The sequence below is a fragment of the Ammospiza nelsoni genome, chromosome Z (assembly GCF_027579445.1).
Source record: "Ammospiza nelsoni isolate bAmmNel1 chromosome Z, bAmmNel1.pri, whole genome shotgun sequence".
NCBI classification, from domain to species: Eukaryota; Metazoa; Chordata; class Aves; order Passeriformes; family Passerellidae; genus Ammospiza; species Ammospiza nelsoni.
In genome coordinates, this window is record NC_080669.1 from 1764568 (window position 1) to 1789414 (window position 24847).

General features: G+C 37.9%; 1 protein-coding gene across 1 annotated transcript in view; it reads left to right on the forward strand.

The window, feature by feature from the left end:
* Positions 1–24847, forward strand: part of XRCC4 (X-ray repair cross complementing 4) — a 134098-nt gene that overhangs the window by 7226 nt on the left and 102025 nt on the right. The window contains exons 3-4 of the mRNA XM_059492362.1: positions 1268–1417; positions 4107–4294. Coding sequence (XP_059348345.1) covers positions 1279–1417; positions 4107–4294 — 327 coding nt within the window. The 5' untranslated portion in view covers positions 1268–1278. The remainder of the gene's footprint in view (positions 1–1267; positions 1418–4106; positions 4295–24847) is intronic.

Here is a 24847-nt window from a genome sequence, read left to right on the forward strand (position 1 = left end):
TGCACAGACACACTGTAGATTTTCAGAAATGGCCAGCTGGTTAGTGATGGAACTAGAAAACTTTTTTTTTTTTTTTTAACTGAGATTAATTTTTCAATGTATGTTTTGGTAACGTTTTCATTTCTGTTGCATTTTCAGGGAATAGAAAGGTGGAGTGTGACATCTGTAACAGTAAACACCATTGTGGTTTAGAGATGTAAATATTAAAGCTTTATGCTTGAAAACCAACACTTAAATTCATATATTTTGCTGCTTTTGAATAGGCATTTTGAAATGTTACGGAGTGCAGAGTTGAGCAAGGGTTAGGAACAGTTCAGTCAACTGCAGTTAAAGCTGCTTCTCCTAACCTTAAAATGCCAATTTTTGGGGAAGCCAAGGTAGTAAAATCTGTTCCTAGATTTATTTCTCCATGTCCAGGAGCAAAGAAAAAGCTTCCTTTTACTCCTGCTTGGAGAGCAGAGTCCCTTCAGGGCCTGAACTGATCCTGGTCAAGATTATTTACTGCTGCACTTGAGATGGAAACCTCCACAGAGCATTTAATCCCTGCCCAAGCACCATTGTACCATTGTACTCAGTGCATGTAGTTTAAATTTAAATGCCTCATCTGGGTTTTTCTTCCTTTTACATGCTATTTTTAGTCTGTGGGTGACCATGTGGCCTTTTCTCAGTCACTTCACTTAGGTTATGTATAAATACATGGGATTCTTGAGAAGATCTTAAGTCAAACACAAGTTGCCAAGTTGCTTTCCCATAGAGCAAAAATATTCCCTGTAACATCATGAATTTTGTTCTCTGCAGAATCCAGTGCTTAAGATACTTACGTTGAGTTGCTGGCATTTGCTGTACCCTCTGCTTTGCTGTGAAGCTTAGTAGCAGCTTTCACGTGGGAGTCTTCCAGATGAATATTGATTATTTTGAATTATGTTAAATATTCTGTACTTTGGGTGATAGCAAGCATTGCGTTAAAAACATGGGGAAGAGCTTGTGTGTAGTAATTTCATGTCCCCCAGCTTCCTGACAGCTTCTTAATTTGAGACCATTCAAATATTTTTAATTGTTGACACTGAAACCTTACGTATTATAATCCAGTTTCCTGTTTGCAAGTATCACCAGTTCTCTGACAAAGTGAATTTGGGGAGGAAAGCAGAATAAAATTACAAGCATGCTTGTATTTGTATATTCCCCACACACAGAAGCCCCAAGCTAGTTATGCAAAGCTGTTAATCACCCCAGTGGTTATAACAAGATTATCTTGCTTTTTAAACAGGTGTTGGGAAGATGGAGAAGGCTTTGAACAGAATTCATCCAGTTTCTGATCCAGAAGCAACCTATTTTGTACAGGTGTCATGGGAAAAGGATTTAGGCACTGGCTTTGGTTTACTTCTCAGTGACTGTCAGTGTGCCTGGACTGGGACAGGTAATGGAAAGAAAAATGCTTTAATTTAAATTATTGCTGCTCTTAATTGCTCCTTTTCAAACTTTCTAAGCTGTGTCCTACAGCTTGTGTGGAAATTCCAGGGGCGTTTTGTCCCCAGTGATGGAGGAGGTGGGGTTCATGATCTTCTGGGATGCGGCCAGAGAACTTTGAAATCTGGAGAGATTGTGTGTCAAAGCTAAAACTAATCCATTCAGCACATGGATATGCAATGTTTTGTTCTTTCTCAAGAATGTATAATTTCTTGGAGTGATGCTGAAGTAACACTTTTGTGTGTTCTCCAGATTCTCAAACAAATGTGTACACAAGTTCCATTTGCAAATTGGAGTCCATAAAGCCTTTAATTGTAGATGTTTTTTAAATATTTTCATGCAGTTCAAATAGACAAAGGTAGCTGTATTTTGTGGTGAAGTGAATTTTTGGGAAGGAAAAGGGACAATAAATTATCAGTAGGAAAAACTCAGCCTGTGGGATTTTTGCCCCCCCCCCGAAACCTCCATAAGAGGATGGGTCTTTGCATATGTGCCTGATTCCCCAGTTAGATTTGTGTGTTTCTTGAGAAGTGTCAAATACTTGATCAAAATCCCTTCTCTCAGTAGCAAAAATATTTCAGAGGGAGAAGAGATTGATGTATTTTAAGCAAATTGTAGGCAAAGCTATTTTCTGGACTCCTTGTCTGAATGATAAGAAGTATCTATGTAGCTCCTTTCCTCCTTCCTTCTCCTTACCCAGTGGGTGTTGTTCTTCCTCAGTTCCTGCACAAGCCAAGTTTCATACAGGTCTGACATTAGATAAATGTAAATTAAAATCAGCACATAAATTAAATCTGCTCTTCCATATTCCTGTTAGCATTTCAAATGCTCCATTGATCAGGGCTTCCTGCACGAAGCACATACATGTATTACAATACTGATTCCTGGAAATGAAAGATTTTTCTTTCTTGCCTTGGCAGGAGTAAAGTCAAGTTATTTTGAAAACAAAAAAAAAAAGGTTGTTAACACTGACAAATATTGTTTTTTTCTGTTTGAAGGATCTTCTCATTCTTACGTGACTTCAGAAATCCCCAGCTTAGAATTCACAAAAAGATGATTCTTATATCTGCAAGTGAAGGCTTTACCACTGTAGCTGGTAGTGTATAGAAAAAAATAGGTGGACACAGTTCTCATTTTGTTGAGTTCCTGCATCTGGTAGAATGGAGGATAATGATTTCTCAAAACAGAGGGGCAGTGAAAGCAGGATGACCTCACTCCATTACCAAGGAAAGAAAGAAGCCCACAATAGTTCTGCTGTGAGCATTGGATGCTCATCCAAAGTAAAGTTTTTTTCTCTTCTGGAAGAATCTGATCCCTTTCTAATAAATTATTACTGAATTTCTATTTCTATTTTTACTGAATTTCTGAATTCTTACTGAATTTCTTCTATTCAGTCCCTTGAATAATTTCATTGGGTTTGAGGTTGTTGTGCATGAGGCTTTCCTACTGTACTGATCTGTGCTTTCGTTCAACAAAACATTTTGGTCACTTTCTAAAGTTATCACATCATTTTTGAGACTGCTTCCATTTTAAATTCAAAACCTGGAGGGAGGGAAAGCAATGGTCAGAATATTCCTGCTGTGGGAAATCCCTTTCGGGTTTCTCATGCTGTGGATTATTTTCCTTGGCAAGACCTACCAGGGAGAGAGTGAGAGCTGCTGATGGAGTTGTCTTTCATGGGTTTTGTATGTTTAATGTGATGATGAAATGTGTTAGGAGTCATGTTTAAGGAGAGAGGGAAAACAGTGAATGTTGGAGGGGAGGAGAAGCACACAAATACACAATGTAATCTAGTGTGTTACCTTGGTATTGGGTTAAAGAAATACATCTGTGAGGATTTATGCATATTTCCCTAATGATTGATCAGTTCTACTGGTTTTAAATCATAAAGGAACATGCAGCATATACAGGAAAAAAACCCCAAAACCCAACAAACCCACAGTGCTCTGTTGCAATATTTTAGTGTCTTTCTTTTTATTACTTTCTTACTGTTATTAGAAGTTTATCTTCTCAGTATTGAAATTACTGTTCCAGACAAGTGCTTCCTTTATAAATACTTCAGACTTTTCTTTTTCTACTCCTTTTTGTCTTTTTGCTGCAAGGGATTCCACATTTCACTCTGTACTGTTTTGGGTGATTTTAGGCAACTAGAATTGTGGATCAGTAGAATAAGGAAATAATCAATTTTCAAATGGGGAAAAAAGGAGACAGAACTTCTGAAAACCCCAGTATTCCTGCTACATTTCCACCAGTGGAAACGACACACCAATGTGTGTTCAATGGAAAAATAATCTTGTAATATTCCACGAAATCACAGAATTATAGAATGCCTTGGGTTGGAATGGAACTTTAAGGTCATCTAGTCAGTGTGTGTCTGTATATACATATATATATATGTAAATATTTTCTTAAATTATATATATCAATATATATATATACTTTAGGATATATATATCTTGCACTATGTCTGTGTGTATATATATATATATATATATAGAGTAAATATATAAATAGAGAATTTTATATATATATATATATATGTATGTAAAAGTATATTAATCTATGCTTTGTATGTAATGCATAATGTACATGTTCCCACACATATGGGTATTTGTTCCTCACATGTTTTTTTCTGGTAGTGTCTGAATCAGACATTTCTAGGGAGGCTGCTGACATAGAAATGGACAGAGAAAAATATGTGGAAGAGCTGAGGAAAGCACTGATAGCTGGAGAAGAGTCAGCTGGCAAATACAACTTTGTGATTTCGAGGGATGAGCAGAATAAGGCCTGTCACTTCTCCTATGAAAGGAACCTGAAAGACGGCTCTGTAAGTAGATAAATGTTTAAATTTAACTGTTAAACCATGAGAATGAAATACATTTTTGTATTTTATTGTGGTCTTTAAAATCAGATGTGCGATACTCACTCCACATTGAATGAGTGTTGTGAGCTCTTGCATGGGCCAAGCTAGAAAGAAAGTGAGTGATTTGTGGTGGATGCTGCCCTTTTCAAATTGTATCCTCCCGTGCACTTTTGTTTTCCTTGTTTCTTTATCCTCTCTGTCTACTACTCACCTAAATTAGAAAAAAAAAAAAAATTCAGGCAAGATTATTTTGAAATGCTCAAACATAATTTTAAAATTAACATAATTTTAAAACTAATGCCTACAAATAAAATTGCCAAAGCAGTTGTAGAGAATTAAATAGTAAAATTAAGTATCAGAAATAGCTTTCAGGTGTGTAATAGAATATGTTCCAAACATTTTGCAAACTCTCTGTGGAAGTATTTGTGATCTCTCTCTTTCAGCACCACATTAGGAAATTAATCTTCCTGGGCTCTGTACATCCAGAGGGCTGATATTCAGCTAAATGTAAATTTAGTGCAGAGGAAGCCTGGAGAAACTCCTCTGCAGCTTAAACGCGACTTAAACTCAGTGCTTATCTATTATCAGTTTAATAATTAACAGTTTTTAGTTTTAAAAAAATGGAAAAACTTCTGAAATGCATTGTCACACTTTGTGGTATAAAATGTTTATTAATCCATGTAAGTAAAAGTTACTGCAAAATCTTTTCATGAAATTGGTATATGGGTGCCTGAGAGTAAATTTTGTAGTCTTAGAAAATCAGTAACATGCCTTGCCTTATTTTTTAGAAACATATGCATGCTTATATACACAAATTTGATTATTTTAATTATTTTTAATGGGACCTGCCTAGAACATGATGCTGATCACCAGCAGTCACCTGTGCCCAGTGATTTCCAGAGCTGAGCTCTGTCATAGTTCTCCATCCCACGTGGGACTAATGACTGGCCAATCTCTGATCTAGATCCTGATTTATTGTTTTCATGGTTGTACCAAACCGTGGTATTTGAAATAAGTTTTACCTTCTTTGTAGCATCTTGCTAAAGCTCTGCTTCCATAAAGTCTAATGATGTGCCAAAACTGTGTTGGGTGGTCTGTAGGAGTGCAAATGAAAATAGTGTGGTGATGTTAAGCAAAGGAAAACATAGGCATATTACTGGGAAATGCTTTCTGATATGGTAATTTGTTTTACTGCCCAGGTGTTTTCTGGCAGAATTGGTGGCAGCCCCATTGTGCCCCTTGCTTTGAAAGGGACTGGAATGAAAAATGCACTGTAATTATCTGTATTGCCAGTGTAGTACATTTGATAACTTAACAAGGTGTTTGATTCACCTGTTGTTCAGGTAACGAGCAAAGAGGTTCCTTCCATGAACTGTAAAAGGATGTTACACCTACTCCTGCTTTGATGGAATGAAACCAAACCTGTATCTTCATATAATTTAAAATGTGTTTATAATAGTCTGTATATAATAATGATGTGTATGTAAGGTTTATGTAAGGGATGAGTGCTGGTGGTTTGGGTTTTGAATGGATGGAAAACTTCCCCAAGTCATGAAGAATTCCTGTCTGATTTAAAGGGAGCATTGTGTAACATGTTTGTTTTGTAGTGCCCTGTCTGCCTGTAATTCTTAGAAGTAGGAGAATAAGAAAAATAATTTATCTTAAGGAATGTTCATAAGGGTTTTACTACTTATTTATCTTGAAGTGTTGGTCGGGAGAGATAGTGATGCCTGAGCTTTAGAAACACTGGTTCTGGCTGTGCCTCAGGATGTGCAGCTGAGCCTGAGAAGCTGTGCCTTCAAAAATCCCCATGCCTTTGGTGAAAATCCCGACGGGTCCAGTGGAAATCCCGATGTGTTTTTGTGAGAATCCCGGCGCACTGGGTGAAAATCCCGGCGTGTTTGCGATTTACCTCCCTCGGGACGGGTGGGAGCCGTGTCTGGGGTGCCTGGCGTGTCGGGAAGGACCCTGGAATAACAATGTCCGTGGAGCACAGCGGGAATTGAGTGCGGATCCAGCTGCAGCCCCGGCCGGGCCACACACACACACACGGAGACCCCGGCGAGGCTGGTCCAGCTCAGCTGCTGCCACCTAAACAAACACCAGCCGCAGAGGCAGTGATTTACTGCTTGATCTAAGTAGGTGACCACTGGGAAGTAAATCTTTCCAAGTGCTTCAGCGAGTCACTCCACATATAATAAATAATGGAAATCCGGCAAGCTCTTTCTTTTTTTTCTTTTCTTCAGGGCTGGCAATTAAATAGACTAAATAGCCTTTGATAAACAATTATTTGAGTGCTAGCAGTCTCTTTTTTTACAGTAATGTGACAGGCTCTGAGGTTTTTTTTTCCCTTGCCTTTTGCTTAAGTTTGTAAACAGGGAGGGTAAGAGCTTAACAAATTCCACCTTAGATGCAGCACTGTTGCTAATTAGGATGGTGGAAGAGATGCTGTTATTTGTCTCCCCCATTTCCTGTGGCTGCATTTCTCTGGTCAGGCTGTGAGTTCATTGTAAGTTTAGTAAAAGTTGAAAAAAAAAAGCTGGAGAAGCTTGTGCTAACCAAAACTTTTCGCAGCATGCTAACTGAGAGAAATGCAGTTGGTAGAGCTCTTTGTGCTGTCCAAACTATCTTGGTTCAAGGTCTGAGTAGCTACTTTGCTCCAAACCACTGAGGATGTGTTGTTTGGTTAGCAAAGGTCACTGAGAGTTCAGGTTGTTTCCCAGGCAATTCCACCAGCTGAGGAGAGAGGAGGATGAAATGATTAATCCCTGGGTCAGTGTGAAAGTAATGACTCTCATATCACTTCTGTCACTTAATGTCTGTGTACTTCAGGACCCGAGAGTGGACACTTGAATGGATTTCTTGGAAGCCCATTTTAGAAATAGCTGGCTTCTGATGTGCCTTATGTAATAGAAACATTAAGTGTTATCTTGTAAGTAATCTCAGAATTCTGAGTGCCACATGATTTTCCCCATCTCACCTCGGGTGTTCCTTCAGGTATTTCAAGTACACTGGAAATCCAATGCATCATTTCTGTAGCCTTAAGGTAAGAAAAACAATTTCTGAAAGTGATTCCCTACCATATTAGTAGGTGTGCAATTCACCTACAAGGTGTATCTGTACAAGGTGTGACTGACAGAAGGTGATGAGCTATTTTCCTTGCTTAGCTATTAGATTATGTATTTGATTGCTGCTTCTGATAAGCAGTAGTTTGGAGAAATTAATTTAAAATACTGGCAATTTATGCCTTTAAAACTGGTATTGTTGAAAAAGGAGGAATCAAACACTGTGATGTATAAATTCTCTTCATTTTTTTCTCAACAGGTTAGGATCTGTGTATTTCACTAGACCTATCCAATTGGAGAAAAATGGTAGTTTAAGTGCATTAAGGTGTACTGTAAATTACACTATAAAGGACATCTTTGTATTTCTTGAGTACAATGAGAATCTAAACGTATTTCAAGTATACTTAACGTGTTCATAAAACAACAGATTTGGATTTGTGCAAGAAAAATTGTCAGTTATTCTTTCTCCCTCTTTGTATTATTGTGTCATCTCCCCTCCCTTCTTCTCCTCTCAATTTTTTCAGATTTTCCCTTTTTGGAATACCTGCTGAGCATTTCAAATCCCTGTGAGGACATCAAGACTTGCTTTCATTTGCAAATGCTTTCCTTTTAGGACGAAGAAATCTGTAAATCACAGAATATTGGCAAGCTTTAGTTTCCCAAACACAAATTACAGAGGACAGTAGGTGCTCTGGAAAAGAGATTACTGTGTGTGGGCTGTAAACCTTCACTGCAAGACCCCAGTCCTGTATTTTCTGCGAGGATGAGCAGCAGCCAGGGCCTGGAAACCAATGGGAATCTCACCAGTGGTTTCTCTTCAGAAACTCTCTCACCTCTCACAGCTCTAGAGGAAGCATTCATCTTTCTACCTGCAAAGGCACAGGAGAGCTCTCAACCTCATGTTAACTCTTAGGTTCACTAAAATAACACCTTTTCCACTATATAATATTGAATGGATATGTTTAAACTCAGAGTAACTTCAACACCTCTATTACTTCTGCTGCAGTTACAGAAAATGTCTTTAAATGTAAAAAAAGGGCAAATTCAGGATGTCCTGCATTTTTTAAAAAGTGAAAAATATGGAAATAATGTGAGGTGATGGGATGAAGAAATAAGGGAGCTGCAGAATGTGCAGTAAGGAAAGTGCTGCACTTCCTGTTGATTTCTTTCCTTTTGCTGCAGTGATTTAAAATACACATATCTTTGGTTTTCCACTGTGAAGTCAGTATGTATTAGTAGACACAGATAAAAATGAAATGTTCTTTTAACAGTGAAGACAAGTCCCTAATTTCTGTGTCCAGTGAGGAGAGCAAGATCAGCTCTTTTTCTGGTGGAACTACCAGCACTACCATAAGTTTAGTATGGTAAGCTTACCATACTAACTTTGGTAAGTTTAAAAAACCTAAAAACCCTGTGAGGTGTTGTGCCTGCCCATAGGATCTGAAAAAATGCTAATTACTGCCTGTTACGCGTCAGTATGTGGAATGAGTGTTCTTTATCATGAGGACAAAGTCTAAGCATCTTTGTGTTTTAAACTTTAAACACCAGATTGCACATGGATTTGGAGCTGGTGAGTAGAAGATTCAGTTAGAATTGTTCTGAAATATTTTAGTCTCACTGGAAAATGTGGTTCTCTTGCAAAAAATATGTTTCCTAGAAAGGCAGGTACATCACACAATTTTGAGGGTATGTTTCTGTGTAGTATCATTCCAGGAAAAAGCTCTTCCATAGAAGATTATTTGTTTCATTCTCTTTTCTTGTTCCTCTCAGGTACCTCTGCAAATAATGCCTGACATTTCATTAAAAATTAGATGTCAACCGCTTTGTTGGGTACAAAGTGTAACTGTTTTCTTCTTATTTTTGGAACCCAAATCCTAGTCCTTCTGCATGTGTTTTTCTCAGATAAGTCCTAAGCTTTGGGTTTTTTTAAGAGTTTGAGGTACTGTTTTTTGTTCCATTCATAAAAGCACATTGTCTTTTCAGTGCGTGAATAATACCTGTAGGTTATTCGCTTAACACAGATTTTTAACAGAACATTGTCACTACTCTTAGGGGCTGCAGAGGTGCCAAACACTGGGATTTGGAAGCAGTCAAGTTTTTTTTTTATACCAGTTCTTTGCTCATTTAATTGATGGCTGTACATCTTGAAAAACAATGGGAGATTCATTTCCATTAATTTACACTGAACTTGTTGCCTTGCAGTTGTGTTTTGTACGTGTTCAATTCCAGCTGGAAGGAGAATCTGTTGTTCTATATAGATAATCCATCCCAGGAACATCAGGGATGAATTTTGCTATTTAGTTGGAATAAACCTGACTGTACTCTTTCAGTGTATCCTGAATCCATATTCTCCTCTCAGCTGAATCACTCTCAGGAAAGGGAAGAGAAAAAAAAAAAACAACAAGAAAAGGATTTATCTAATGTAGCTTTTAGAGACTAACTTGAGCTGCTGATTAGCAAGTTCTGATTTAGGTGAGTGGTCTAAGCCTGAGGTGATGTGGGGAAGATACGCAGTTATGAGAAAATGTGAACTTGTCTAGCCTTCACAAGCACTGTTTTATTTCCAGTTTTGGTGAGGTTTTCTTTGCTAATAATTGAAAACAGAAGAATTCACTGTCATCTTTTACTTCCATGGGCTCACAAAGGAGTTACCTGCTTGTAGTCTTGTTACCTGCTGGGATTTTATAAATCAGCCATTCACCACTGCAGTTTTGGTTGTGCCAGTGTTACTGACTTGGTGGACTGGAATACATTGAGCAATGCAGGTTTCATCTCATTAAGAACTAGTGAGACATTGCCTAGGACATGGGTCAAAACTCAGGAATTAAAATAAGGACTGCATTAATACATAGAGTATTTATTTTGGTTTTATATGCACTGATTTGTATGCAAGAAAACTGTTAGGTTTCTGAGACCACCTGAAGGTTTTGCTAGCTGTGATGAGGGGCAAACCCCCATGTTTTCCTTGATGTAAATAACTAAATATGAGTTGTCTCTTCAAGAGATCAGAGAAATAATGAGCCTGCTCTTATGTGGGTGTGCTAGCTTGAAAAGTCAGTAAACTACTATAACTAAGATGTTTTGTTCCAAAAAATCCTTGCAGGCCGTGGGTAAATCACTAAAGATGTTTGGGAAAGGGATTTTAATAGGGCCCTTATGTGGACATGTGGTAGCAGAAATGCTCTGCCAACCAGTGGAAGGGGGGCTGTTATCTCTGTTGGTTACCTGACATAATTACAGTTTAGCAGTTCTCTTTTCAGGGATGTAATCTGGGGATAAAACCAGCATGACTGCAAAAAGGACATTCTTTCTGTGGAAAAGAACTTGCAGATACCAGTCCTTTAATTTTTCCTGTTTGAATGTGGTCCTCCAGAACGTTTTAAAATCAATTTTTCTAAAACAACTATTTTCTTTGTTGAATGCCAAGATGTAAACTTACAGAGGATAAGACTCACCTTATCCACTATCAGTAAGGGTCTTCATTTGTAGGAAATAATCGGGACAGATAAAATGTGGCGAGAATAAGATAATAAAATAGTATTTTTTTGGATCGGGGTCTAGTAAAAACTGAGCACTCCCCCACTGAAAAACCCAAACACGAGATGAAAGACAGATAACCAGATACTTAATTTTGGGTTTAATTTCTGTGAGACAGGCTAATACCTAAGACTGAGGAGTGTGACATCTATTCACACACCGTTATTACCAACTGTTTTCAGGCCTGGGAGCGGGGAGCTGCTGCCTTTGCCCCTCGTGGCTGAGCTGTGTGTTTTATCTCAAGTTTGTCAGGCCAGGCTTGCAGAACACAAGCTGGGGCTCTGCCAGGGCTGCATGTGCTCATCAAACATTGTTTAGTCACTGCAGCATGTTTATGCCATCTGCAAATGCATGTGCTCCCCTTCCTGAACAATGCTCTTAATCAAGACCACTATTGTGGAGAGGCTAGCAGGAGCAGTATACATAATCAGCAGGATGCCAAAATTAGAGTTACACGTGCATTCTGCCTAACCCCACCATGTCAGCTCTGGGTAACAAGCTTCCAGAGGGTGCCACTTCTCTGGAATTAGTACCTTTATCCATAATCTCTCCTACTTCTGTGTATATTATTCAGAGTCCAAGTTGTTTAAAGAGCTTTGCGGTAATAATAACAAATCAAGAGTCGTTGTGGAGAATTGTTAAGCCTGTAGGAATTGCCTGCTATCTTTTATTTGTTAGGAGACTCCATTTTCCAGGTCTGTCTAAACAGAAACATCCACTAAACCATTTCACATCTGTTGTGCTCCTTTCTTCATATTACAAAAGCATGAGCTTTTTGTTCCACGTATTTTTCTGAAAAATTTCTTCATTGTGTTAAAGCTTCTGTAACTTCTTGCTGGTCCTTTTTGCTGGGTACGAAAAGAGCTCTTAGAGAAGGCAAATGTGTTTAAGATGGTGTTAATTCCCCCTGGTAAGAGCCAGGTGAAGTGTGCCAGGCAATGGTCTGAGCAAGTGTGTGCTCAGAGATGATGGTCATGCTATTTGAATGATTTAGATATAATTCATGTGTGTATAATGATATATATTCATAAATAACACTCAATTTTATCTTTTTCATTTCTTGCAAAATAATAGAATAATTAGGGCTGGTATGGACCTTAAACACAACTTCTGTTAAATTCTTGTAAATTTTTAATGGCAATTATTAAAGGTGTTTGGCTTTAACAATAACTTGTCTTCTCTTGACGGCTTAATGGTTTGTTGTGGGTTTGCTTGTGGTTTCTTTTTCCTATGAAAGTCAGTAGTGTAGCAGGAGGAAATATCTCTTCTGACAGTGCTGAAGTGCTTGACAAAGCTGAGCTAGTTAATCCCAGTATCCCTAGTGGTGGTGAGACAACCACCCTGGACTTTTCTTCCTTCTCAAACCAATTTTTTTCTTATAAAATATTTTTAGATTTTAAATTTAATCTTTAAATTTTTCTTAATTGCAATTTTAAGGGTTGAAACTAGATTTGGACAAAATATATCTATCTAAACTCAGAGTTTCTCTGCTCCTTCAGGAGTGTTAGAGTTTCCTTATGGAAAAAGAGAAGCTTAAAACTGAGTCAGTGACGTGTCTGTCTGTCTCTCGTAGGTTAAAATTTCACGACACCATCATTTTGTAGTGGAGGCTCTCTCTGTGATTGCACAGCTAATGCAGAGGTCAGCAAAATTCTGCAACTGCTTTTTCTTTCATTTACCACATCTGACATACTTGGTTTTGATTCATCAAAACTGGGTGCAGTGTAACATTTCTCAATTATCCACCAGTTTTGGACTTTAGTCAATTAATTTTCAGTTCTCTGCTGCCTTTACCTGAAGAAACTCTTGTATTTCATGGTGTGTGAGTGACTCGGCAGGTTTTGCTCAGTGACAGTTACAAAACTGGGTATTTTATGTACTTGAGCATGGAAAATGATGTCATTCAACAAATGGCAGCTACTTTAATTAAAAAAGAAATTAAAGTCCCTACATGTCAGATCACATGGTTTAGGAAAATAACATCAATTCCATGACACAGGAGTGTTTTCCTTTCAGCTGCAACTTTAAACCTGATCCAGACCATGACATTGGAAAGAAATATATTTCCATATGGTAAAAGAAATGTAGTAATTTTTGTTGAAAAATTCATGCGGGTTTCTTCATAATGCTGTTAATGCTTCAGTAGTCTGGTGGGTGACAAAAACCCTTTGTTCCTTATTGTTTTAATGCTTTGGAAGAGAAAATGGCAATCGAGGGAGAGTGGTCTTTATCATAGACACTCTTTTTAAAATTAGATATGAAATGTTACAACTTATTGGTATATGATGGCAACCTCAGGTTCTCTAGGCTATATTGAACTCTCTGTAGCCTTAGATTAGGGGGGTGTGCATTGATTTGAAAAGGAAATTTGTATTTTGCTCTAAGGCTACAACAGCAGCTAAGAAAAAATATTCTGAAATTGGTTTTTGAACATTGGGATATGCTGTGGGAAATGCAGGGGAAAATGTGGGAAAGCATTTTTCTTTTTGTGTTTCTTAGAAATCAGCAAAGTAGATTTATAGTGCAGGGGTAACATATAAGTGGTGTCAGTCTGTGATATTTGCTTGAATCCATCATGAGTGTTGTGTAATTACTGTTTTCTGAGTACTGTGTGACAAGATGGAGACTCTATTTGTTCTTAAAACTTTTGGGTAGTACTCAAAAACAGCTTATTGCTGACAAATGGCATAAATTGGCTGCTGCTAACACCCAAGCTACAGAATTTTGGTAGTTTAGGAAATAACCCTGTCTCTTACATTAACACAACTTGGATTGCACAATGACCTTATTAGCTGAAATGTTCTGGTATTTCTACAGGAACCCCACTGGAAACTCACAGCAAGTTTTGAAAAAGTACATTTAACCTGTTAATTGGCTTACATGGCCTTTGTTGAAGGAACATGCCTTCTGAGAAGTGAACATGCATTTTTACTTTAGAAAAAGAAGGTGCCAATAACACCTGAAGTTGTAGGTAAGACATAGTTGACATAGGGCTTTTTTTTGTTTTGTTTTTTTCAGTAATTAGGGATTTCCCAAATGATGTCCGAATGGACTCTTGGTTTTTGCCCTGAAGTTGGGCATTTAATTGGGAGCTCATTCTGTTACAGGTCCCAGCTGCTTTCCTTAGTGAAGAAGAGTGAGTATTCATAGCCATGGGCTAAGGAGGGTTGTTTGAGAGATAGGATCTGGTTTCCTTCAGTGTTTGTTTTCCAAGGATTATCTTCTGGTTGCAGTAGATGCCCAGCTGTTTAGCAGGTCCTAAATTTTCCATTCATTATCAACTTGACACCTATGGAAGATAGGCAAGATCTTGAGTTTCCATCAGGTCTTTCCCATGGGCATGGAAGCTAATTTTAAAACATTCTGTAGATAAAGCCTTCAAATGATTGTTTCAGACTATTTTAGGTCATAGAATTCTTTTATTTTACTGTGTGCACCATTGTAATTGGTGGGGATGGTAGCAGTTACAATGGCACTGGCATGGATACTGGATAATTTTATAGTAGGGCTGTTGTAGATATTTCAGTTTGGACACTTCTGTCCAAATAAAATTATCATTTTTTCTGGAAGTTGCACGGGGATTAACACTATGAAAATGCTGGTTTTTCCTGAAATCAGTTTTTCATAGTCCTCTCTCTGTGGTCACTTTAAAAGCTGATCTGTCTGTCTGTTGGCCTTCTCGGAGATTTTGTGTACGTATTCTCTGAAGAATTTCAGCTGTCTTTTTTGTTGTTTTACCTTTTCCAAGTGTTACACGAGCAAGTTCTCACTGCTGAGAGAGAGTGATGTGCAGCACTTAAGTCAGCAGTACAATGGATAGCCAAGAAAAAGAACCTGGAACTTTTAATTTATTTGTCAAACACAATTACAAGTGAGTTTGGGTTTCAGAAATACTATTTATTGTTCAGTCCATTAGCTGGATCCTGTTGGAGCAAACAATCAAACACAGCTGAAGCAGCAGCTTTTCAGTTTGAAGCTTCTAAATTTTGATCATTTCAGCTATGTGGCGTCCTCGTAAGTTGAAAATTATTTCTCAGTGCAACTCAGAAATTTCATTTGTTGAAAGGGGAAGTGTGAGATGTCAAGGGAGGGCTCAGTTCTCATATTTGTGCTAAGCCTTAAAAACTGGCTACTAGGTCAGCCAATTTATGTCTCAATAGCTTTGGGCTTGTACAGCAGTCATTCTTTACTGTGCCTTCACAGTGACTCAGCCCAGGCAGATTTCCATCCCCCTTTTCCACCCCACTCCCCTGGATTAGTCATATGCAATTTAGGAGTATTAGAGAAGCTGTTTCTGGGCTCTCTCTGCAGACAGTTCTTGATTATCATATGACAAAAGGACTTAATTCACAGATAGCTTGTAACTTGGAGACTTCATTCTGAACGGAAGTGAAAGCCCATTCCTTTCCTTAAAAAAAAAAAAAAAAAAGTCACTGTGATAAAATCAGTGTCTGGATTTGTAAAGAAAAACATGATTACATTTTTGCACTAAATTCTGTTAGCACAAAAAACCAGCTAAAAAAATCTCAAAACTGATTCTGTCTCTCATGGTCTGTTTCTAACTTTCATCTTTTTTGCCGTGTTTTCGCTTTAATTTTCTGTCACTTTGCTTTTTTGATTCACTTCCCTGAAGCTTATTGCTGAGTACAGCTATAAAATTATCAAGATGAAGATTAAAACTGCTAAAACGCCGAGTTTGGTGCATGTTACACCTTGGAACTGCACGAGTACATTACAAGCAAAGAATTTCCATGGCTCCCCTTCAGCACCACGGTCTCAGCTGCTCATATGGCATCCATCTGTGGTCTTTTGGCAGCAGCCTGGGCTGCTGCATGGGAGTTTTTGGAGTTCAGAGCTAACCTCATATCTGTCTTCCCATCACTCTGGAAGTCATGAAAATCCTTCATGGCTGCCCTGAAGTGAGGTATTAAAATATTACAGAAACATGAGATGGAATTAATAATGCTGCGAGTTAATAATGGGAATGTAGGCTTGGGGTTTGGTTGGTTTTTTGCTTTTTTTTTTAAATAACAAAGCCAGTATCTTTGATTTAGCTTCTTTAGCTGTGTGTTCTCTATGTGCAGATTATGGTGGATTTCCTATACACAGATGTAAAGGGTGATTGATTCTTTGTTTGATTAATTTACTTTATGCTGCCTTGCTTTAGAAAAGGTAATAAAGACCATACAGATGGTTGAATTAAGTACATAGATCTATATCAACAAGATTTAAAACATTTAAAGGATCAAAAGTCTCACTGTTTCTTTCTTAAGAAAGCACATTTAAATGAGGCTTTTCCTGCTTAAGTGGGAGTGTCAAAGTACAAAAGACTAGATATAAAAAAGTGAGTTTACAAAAGATAATCAGAATAATATAATGAAAAAAACCTGCAACTGATAAAATTAAGAGAATAAATGCTTTCTTTTTGAAAAACATTCTGCGAATTGTGCTAGGCTTATATTGTTGTTAGGCTTATTGGGTTTCTGAATAATGCTGAAAAAAGTTGCCATCACTTCAGAGCAGACCAAGATGTTCCATTAGTATTTTTCCTCTGAATCTGAGAAGCAAAAATATTTGTGTGTCACAAAGACAATCCATTAGTTACTAGGGAAGATATTACATAGATGAAAACATTTAAATTACCATTCTCCTCAAATAAATTGTGTCCAAGAGAGCAAAAAGAATTGGCTGAACTGACTTCTGGCTTGCTCAAGTCTGGTTTTAATACTAAATCCATGGGAAGTTATGGAAGACTTGAAAATGTGCTACTGTTCTGTCAGCATGCAGTGGGTATCCTGTCCCACTTGTTGGTGTTGAAATCTGAAGCTGCCTGTGCTGTAGTCAGTCTGGAATTAAAGTAATAGGCAAGTCTGCTAAAATACTAAAGGGATTACAGAATGAAAATGTAATTCTGGCTGGTAAATTTCCTTTACAAAAAAAAAAATCCCTCTGCAGGACAGGATCAAGGCTTGCATCCCTATAGTTACTCATGTCCAAAGAAGAGAATGTCAGGATCACTTAGACTGACCTAAAAGTGAAAAAAAAAAAAAAGATGGCATCTGTGGATGAAGAATATCACAGTAGATTTTTTTGAGGTAATGTTGCAGAGGTTTCCATATTCTACATGAAAGCTGGATTTAATTATTTCTATTGAAATGTCTGAGGATTTGAGACTCAGTGAAATAAGTAATGGCTGTGGTTCTTACATCTGTACTTGTTGTTTAAGCCTAAAATAAATGTGGTACGTGTTTCATGTCTACTGTAGATAGAAAGTCTCCATGAAATCTGAGGATTTAATCCCTGCACGTTGTGTCCTTGAGGTATCCACTACTGTGTTTTCATGAGTTCAGAGAATAAAATGTCAGTGAATTCCTACAGTAATTTTTTATATCTTGTGTTACTCTTTGTCTTGGTTCTTGCATTGCTCTGAAATGAGAATCTGCCGTGCAAGTTCTGCATTTAATTCCCCTGTTTTGGTGAGTTAGGTAAGGCAGAATAAAATCCAGGAATGCAAGTTGTATCAGAAACCAAAGATTTTCAGAAGTGCCAGGGCAGTGTGATGTGACTCTTGATTCATGTATCTGTGTTTGGGCTTATCGTCTGCAGAGTGAAGAAATGAGGTGTCACTTTGAGATGGAGAGCAAAAAAAAAAGTGTCTGAGTGCATTTTCCAAGTGGTGGAAATGGTTATCATGAGGAAACCAGGCAGCTTCTTGATTTTTATAATAAAAGCGAGTTGAAAGATGTGATCTCTTCAAACCAAAACATGAAAACAACCTTAGAACCTTAGAATTTAGCAGGAAGAGTTGCTGGAAATTGGAGAAATATTTTAAAATGTCTTCAGAGGAACCCTCTTTAAAGGGTTTGAGGGGAGTTTGGGCTCGCAGCTTTTGCCAGCAATTTTCCATATTGGAGAGACTTGAGCAAGGGTCAAAACTTAGACACTGGAAGTAAAATGGGTATGTTTGATGTCTTGAATTTAGTGCTTTTTGAGACTAGGAAACGCAAGTTACTGTTTTCTCCCTGTAAACTTTTGGTGGTGGCAGTTCTGTGAATGAATAAGAATAGTTGTGAGGTTGTAAAATCATGTGAAACATTTTTTTTTTTTTGATGAAGTGGTTTGTGCCTGTGTGGAGGCTGGAGATGGAGGTGAGAAAAGAAGAACACAAAGCAGGAGACCTCTGGGTGAGATTCATACATTTGGTGAGATAAACTGACACAGGGTCATCAGCCTCTCTCAGGGGGAGATGGGGAGAAGGAGTGGGTTAAGCTGGGCAGTTTATTAAGGCAGAACAGCTGTAACTTGACATTTTGGTGCTCTAAAACTGGGATTGGCCTGAGTTCATTTTGGATCCTTTCGGGTTTTGTGCATTCGGAGTCCTGCGTCTCCTTTGGCCCAGGACCATCAGTGCACATACAGTATAAAGCTGAGAAAATAGTGCCTTGAACAAATGTGCTCTCCATGTCATGTTCAAAACAAACAGGCAGTGTATTGCTGTGGAAACCAGACAATAAACAAGTGAAAAAAGAGACAATCTCCCTTAAATTCACAGTGTGCGAGCAGTTGGTTCATTTAACAGGATTATCTTCTGCAGCGTGTGATAACCACTTTGTAGCAACACTGAGTATCTGTATAAGTTGTCTGATGTTTCTCAGCCTGCTTTTTATCCCTACAAGTTTATATTTTAATAAAGCTTAAGAAATATTGTGTGAATATTTAGGATGATTGCATAATTAAAGAACAACTCAGCACGAGGTTGGCTCTGATGGTCTTAGAAACCGAACAGAGAATGGTGTCTTGTTTCATTTTTGTTCATTTTTTTTCCCCCTCCAGACATCACTCCAGGTTCACAAACAAGCAAACAAAGGGAGTTCAGCTCAGTCTTTACTCTCTGCCTATGTACCTTAGCAGTGGATTTTGGAGCTGCTGTGGAGCCTGAGCTGGCAGGCGGGGAGGCAGCGCCGGTCCAGGACAGGGTGGTTCCTGCTGGTTACTCACCCACTGGACAATATGCTGGAAAAGCTTGCAGCACTGCTCTTTTCACCAAGTTCCTGAGTTATGAAGGGCTTCTGTTCAGCCCTGCTTGCAGCCCATCACTTTTATTGTGTCTCATTTGTTTCTGGAAGCATCTTTCAGAACTCGCGTTGGTGGGTATGCAGTTACTGTAGTGGTCTAATGCAGACTGCTTTGGAAATACTCTGTGGCAATCTTTAAAATAATTTCCTGGGTATTTTTAAGTCTTCTAGCAAATCTTTAGACATCTAAGACTGATCCGTTTCCTCTTCTGAATCTGAAAAGCAAAAATATTTGTATCACGACGACAGTCCATTAGTTACTAAGGAAGATATTACATAGATGAGCGCACTTAAGTTTGTAACGTGTTGAATTTTATCATGGAATCAAGATTATTAGATCAATATGATTTCATCATAATTTTGTTGGCACCTTGTTTTATAAAGTAAAAATTATGTTCGCTTCTCAAAAGGAGAAGTGAATGGGTGTATTCACTTCACTTCTCTTTTGTTCCTTCAAAAAAGGCCACATAAGTTGATTAAAACGTTACATATAACTTTTTAAAATTGGTTACAAATTGGTAATATCCTTGCAATGTTCATTAACCTTCCTGGCTCTGTTCCTGCTGATCTGGGTAATGAAGAGAGAAACTTTGAGTGCTCCTTGGGTTGTATTTGCACCAGCTTTATTTATTTGTGAATAAAAGCACAGCAAGGCCTGTGACAGCCCTGTGCTGTAGATGTGGTGTTTCCTCAGCACTGCCAGGCACAGGGTGGGATTGTGGGGGCTGTCCTATGAGGGCCAGAACCAGGACTTGGAAGGGACCCATCAGGATCATCAATCTCGGGATATTCCATGATTCTAATAAAGTCCCAGATGTGGTAGCCCTCCTGGGCCCCTTGCTGTAAGCATGCAGTTCATTTAGGAGTATTGGGTCACTGAATTAATTAGGAAGTAGTCTCAGCTCCATACCCAGACTGTTTTCTCCCTCCTGAGTTGTATGACAAGTGCACAATCTTATGACCCGCGGGAAGGCAACTGTTTTAAATATTAAAAATCGTTATGTAGTTGGTCCAGATTGGAATTGCTTTAAGGCCTTGCCCTCCAGCTATTTCAGTTTCAGGTTGGCAGTCTGAGTGAATAAAACTTCCAGTCTTCCCTTGAAAGGAGTTTCTTTTGACTCTGGTACTAAGGCTCATATAAACTTACATTTTATTTCTTTCTTGGCTCGACTGGAGAACCACAGAGACAGGACTGTGCTCTGAGCCTCAGTGGGGCTGAAATGGGGTGTAACTCCTGAAACCTAACTGCTGTAAATAACAGCTCCAATATAAAGACATTGCTAGTTGTGCGTGAACAATGGAAGCATTGTGTATTTACATCAGTTTTGAAACAGCAACCAAAAAAAACCCCCACACGCAGGAGCGCCATTTTGGTAAGCACAAACATCAAAGTGATGGCTGTATATGGCTTGCTAACAGAAGTGCACATCCCCTGAGCTCACTTCATCAAGAAAGTTGATAGTTTTTTTACAGGTATCTGGAATTTTAGGCTAACAGTTGTTTTCCAGCTCAGCCCTGCAAGGACAGCAGTCTCAGTATCTGTGGGCAAATGGAAAGGAGATGTAAAAATAACAGATGCCTTCTGAATAATGACAAGTCTGGACTTGCTGAGGCTTCTTCCACAACCCTACTGGGCAGGAGGTGATTTCTCAGAAGAGTGATTCTGCCAGTCAGGGAGGAGCTGACCCACTGGGAGGGGCAGAGAAAGCTGAGGGGAAGGTCTCAGCTGCATCACAAAAGTTCCACTTTTACAAATCCAGTGATTCACTGGCGCTGCCTGCTGACCTGACTCAGAGCGGGTGGTGACAGCAGCCAGCCCCATAAAAGGCCATTAATTAGCTAATTGCTACTAAAAAGAAAACTGTTAATAGCTCTCACTTTTCATTCAGCCCTACTAAGTGCAGAGAATAATGCAGGCTGAGTAGGAATATTGAGGAAAAATTAATTAATTTTTTGGTTTTTCCGATGTTATTTACAAATTGGATTAAAGCTGCTCAGTGCCACCATATTGTGATGGAAAGGCAAGTAATGGACTTAGGATAAGTTTTCTGATGTTGGTAACTGGATTATTATACAGGAAAAATAGGTTTCAGGCTGTTCTAAGGGGTGAGGATGAATTTAGCTTTACTGGGCTGGCATATGATTGTTGGCACTGAAACTTGTTCTGAAATGAAATGCTACAGAGAAGGAAAAAACTATGAAAAATAATGCTAATTGTAGGGCTTCACTTCCTATAGTTTATAGATTACTTCCTGTATTTGTTCATCCAATATAATTTTAATTACATTTCACATTTTTTGCATGGAGATTCTGTAGCATGGAGATTCTAGATCAGTAGCATCTAGACCCATTTAGGTCATGTCCTTAAGAAAAATAAGTGGTGGTATGGGAAACATCCAATCTAAACAGTAATATACAAGATTTGAAGGCTAAGTGGATGCATTTTACTGATTTTTGAAAAATTATTATTTATTTGATACCTACCACAGTTGTCTAGCTGAGTCAGAATTTTAGCTTTCAGTCAAGTTTTGGCAGTGCCCATTGTGAACATTAGAGGAAAAGCTTAAAAATGCATGGTTTAAAAGCTTAAAAATATCAAAAACCCTATGGAACAGAAGATAACAGTTAATGTATTTTAACCCTATATTATGATTTTGGGACAATGAAAGAGCTTATGATTTTTTTGTGGATGAGTCATTAGAGTTGGAGTTTAACTTGACAAAAGCAAACAAGTATTTGTTCTTCTAGTGCCATTACTGACCCCTTCCTTTACATTCCTTTCTGAATGACAGCAGTTTGAAATGTTTAAATTAGAAAGGACAAACCTTAATGACAAATCCTTAAGAGATTGAGGATTTCTGAGTCCAGCGTGTGCAGAATGTGAGTAAAAGCTGGAGAAGTGCTCATTAGCCAAAGGCCAGGAGAAGTGGATGCTGTGCTTTGTTAATATCCCTTTTCAGCAGTGGCTGAGATTGTCTAATCCAATTTTGTGTTATTGGAGGAAAATCTGAAGGCGTGTGAATCGTGGGCCATCTGCACTCAGGAAATGTAGCTTTTAAGTTAAATAATCGTGATTTCTATGTCTCTGGAAAGGAAATGGTGTAAACAACTGATTTGTCACTCAACTGTATACTGCAAAAAAGTGTCTAGCTTCAGGTTGAAATGGATTTGTTCTTGTGTATTGCCACTTTTGCAGGTGTTAGAAAAGAACAAACAGAAGTTGAGAACTACACTTATTTTTTTATTAAATTCTGTTTCTCTGTTCACTTTTCTTTAAAAAAAAAATGAAGTGGCTTCAATTTGAACAATGCTTCAGACAAGTAATCTGAGTTAAAAGAACTACTCTCAACGTTGGACATCCCTCTGTACTGATACAAAAAAATTGATGAAAAATGGGTGGAAGGGAAACAGTCTGTGGCAAAAGGGGTTGAGTTTTGAAGGAAAGGAGAAAAACAGTGGAATAGTGGAAAGGAAAACAGAAGGCAAACTCCTCATTTTTGTGTCTCAGTTCACAGTGAAGTGATTTGTAGCAAAAAGGCACAATGAAGCTCACACTTGGAGAAGAGCATTTGAGTTTTCTGAAGCTTTGTGAGGCCTAGGAAATAGCTGAAGGATGAGAGTTTTATCCATTACAAGATATTTAAACCCACTGAAATTGTGCTGAAATTTGTCATTTGCTGTTTTCTGTTTTATTTTTGCTGAAGACAGAGTTGGCAACTCAGAATACAAGAGGAAAATGTTTTGGGATAGGTGTGATGATGCTGAAAATGAAGTATTTCAATGGGCAGACAAAATGCATTTGTAATGCTCTGACATTAATTTCTGCTCAGTCTGACATTAATTTCTGCTCTGCCATCTTACCAGTTAACACCCTAATAGCTGAAACAGTGTAAGAAAACACAATAACAACTGTCAGTGTGTGACCACACCATTGTCTGGTCACAAATTCAGTAAAACAAAGACAAAACAGTGAAAAACTAAAATTTCCTCATACTAGATGTGAACTTGTAGGCAGTGGTTCTGCTTTTCAAAGCATTGGCCAATACAGACATTGGACTATTCAAAGAAAAGAAAAGGTCAAATGAAGAATAGTTTTTAAATTTGCATTTTATTCCCATTTTCAGAGGATACACTGTAATCCAATTTCCAGTGTTCATCCTTATCAAAATTCTCCTCATACTAATTTCCCCAACCTTTCAATTAACACAGGCAGATGCATAGTTTTTCATCTGTTTCTTCATAGTCCTTTTGGTTGGACAATATGCAAGTGAAAAGGGAAAACACATTTTTTGTTTGTTTTAAAGAAATTGTCACGTTACAGTCAAACAAGAATAGAAACCCTGAGCTGGAGGGTAAAACCACCTTGACATCATTAGAGATCAGTACTATTTAGTCTTTTGAGTGTTATGTAATTGCTTTTAAATTTTTTTTTTAATTCACAAGTTTATTTTTTATTTTCCATTAGCAGGAAATATGAAAAAAACAGCTCTGTTAATGGGAAAGAAAAATAAAGGTAAAATGCTGGGTTTGCACAGGTAGTTATACTGTATTTAAAAGGTGCTGTAAGCTTACATGAATGATTAAAAAGAGAGCTTACAGAACTTGAGTATTTGCTGATACTTTGAGTTGTCTGTGAATTGGAGTAGTGCTTGAATTGGAGTAGTGCTTGAATAGTATTCCTTTATTTTCTGTCCATGGTAACCATGACAAATTAACCCAAAACATTCACTGTCACTAGAGAACATAAATCTTTCTTTTCTAACATTTTTGCTGTATGCAATTAAAATAAACAGCTTTATTTCCTGTAAGCCCTTGTGAAATAGCCATTATGAATCAAACATTGAGAGTTTCACTCTCAAGCATGAAAGTCTCTGAACAATGTATATTTTGGTACATATTGAACATTTTCTGTAAGCTCCCATAAATAAATCCAGGAAATGTCGGTCCCTTGAGTACTACCTTCATTAAATCTGGAGCAGCTGTTGTTGAACTTCCACCCAAACATATAATGGAGTCCTTGACATCAAAAACTCTTCCATGGCTGGCATATTATTGTAAGTCTTTGTAAACACGCATTTGTTCTGAAAGAGGGCTGATTCTATCGAAACTACCAACTGGTTCATGCTGTGGAAAATGGAACTCTAAATCCGTAAACCCATTATGCTCTGGAAAATGATTAATGGTAAACAAACTTGAATTAATTGTTTATTTGGGTTTTTTTGTTTGTTTGCTGGGCTGGTTTTTAAATGTTTGTTTGTAGGGATTTTTTTGTTTCTTTTTTTGTTTTTTGTTGTTGTTTGTTTGGTTTGGGTTTTTTTTGTGTGGGGGGTTTTTGGGGTTTGGGGGTTTTTTTTGGTTTTGTTTTTTTTTTTTCCTGGTTGTATGGTTTTCTTGGTGATTTTTTTGGGTCTTTTGGGGTTTTTTTGTTTGTTTGTTTATTTGGTGTTTTTTTTTTTTTGTTTTGTTTTGTTTTGAGTTCATTTTTGTTGGTTTTGGGGTGGAAAGGTTTGTTGCCTCAGCATTCTCCAAGATGAGAGAGTGGCAGAGAACCTTGGTGTGATAATGGACAGTGTTAGAAGAGCTTTAAGATACCCAGTTTAGAATTGTAGAGGTAGAAAGTCTTCCCCTGAACTCAGAAGTGTTTTATTTATCACTAGGCAGAAGTTCTCATGTTAGGAGGGATTGTTTCATCTGCTCCAACACTGCAACTTCCCAACTTTTCTGCCAGGAAGTGGCTGCTTTCTGGACAAGTCAGCCATCACGGTTGATTTGTGTTACTGTTTGTTTTACTTACAGCTTATTTAAATACAATATTATATTTAAATATTGCTCCCTATTTA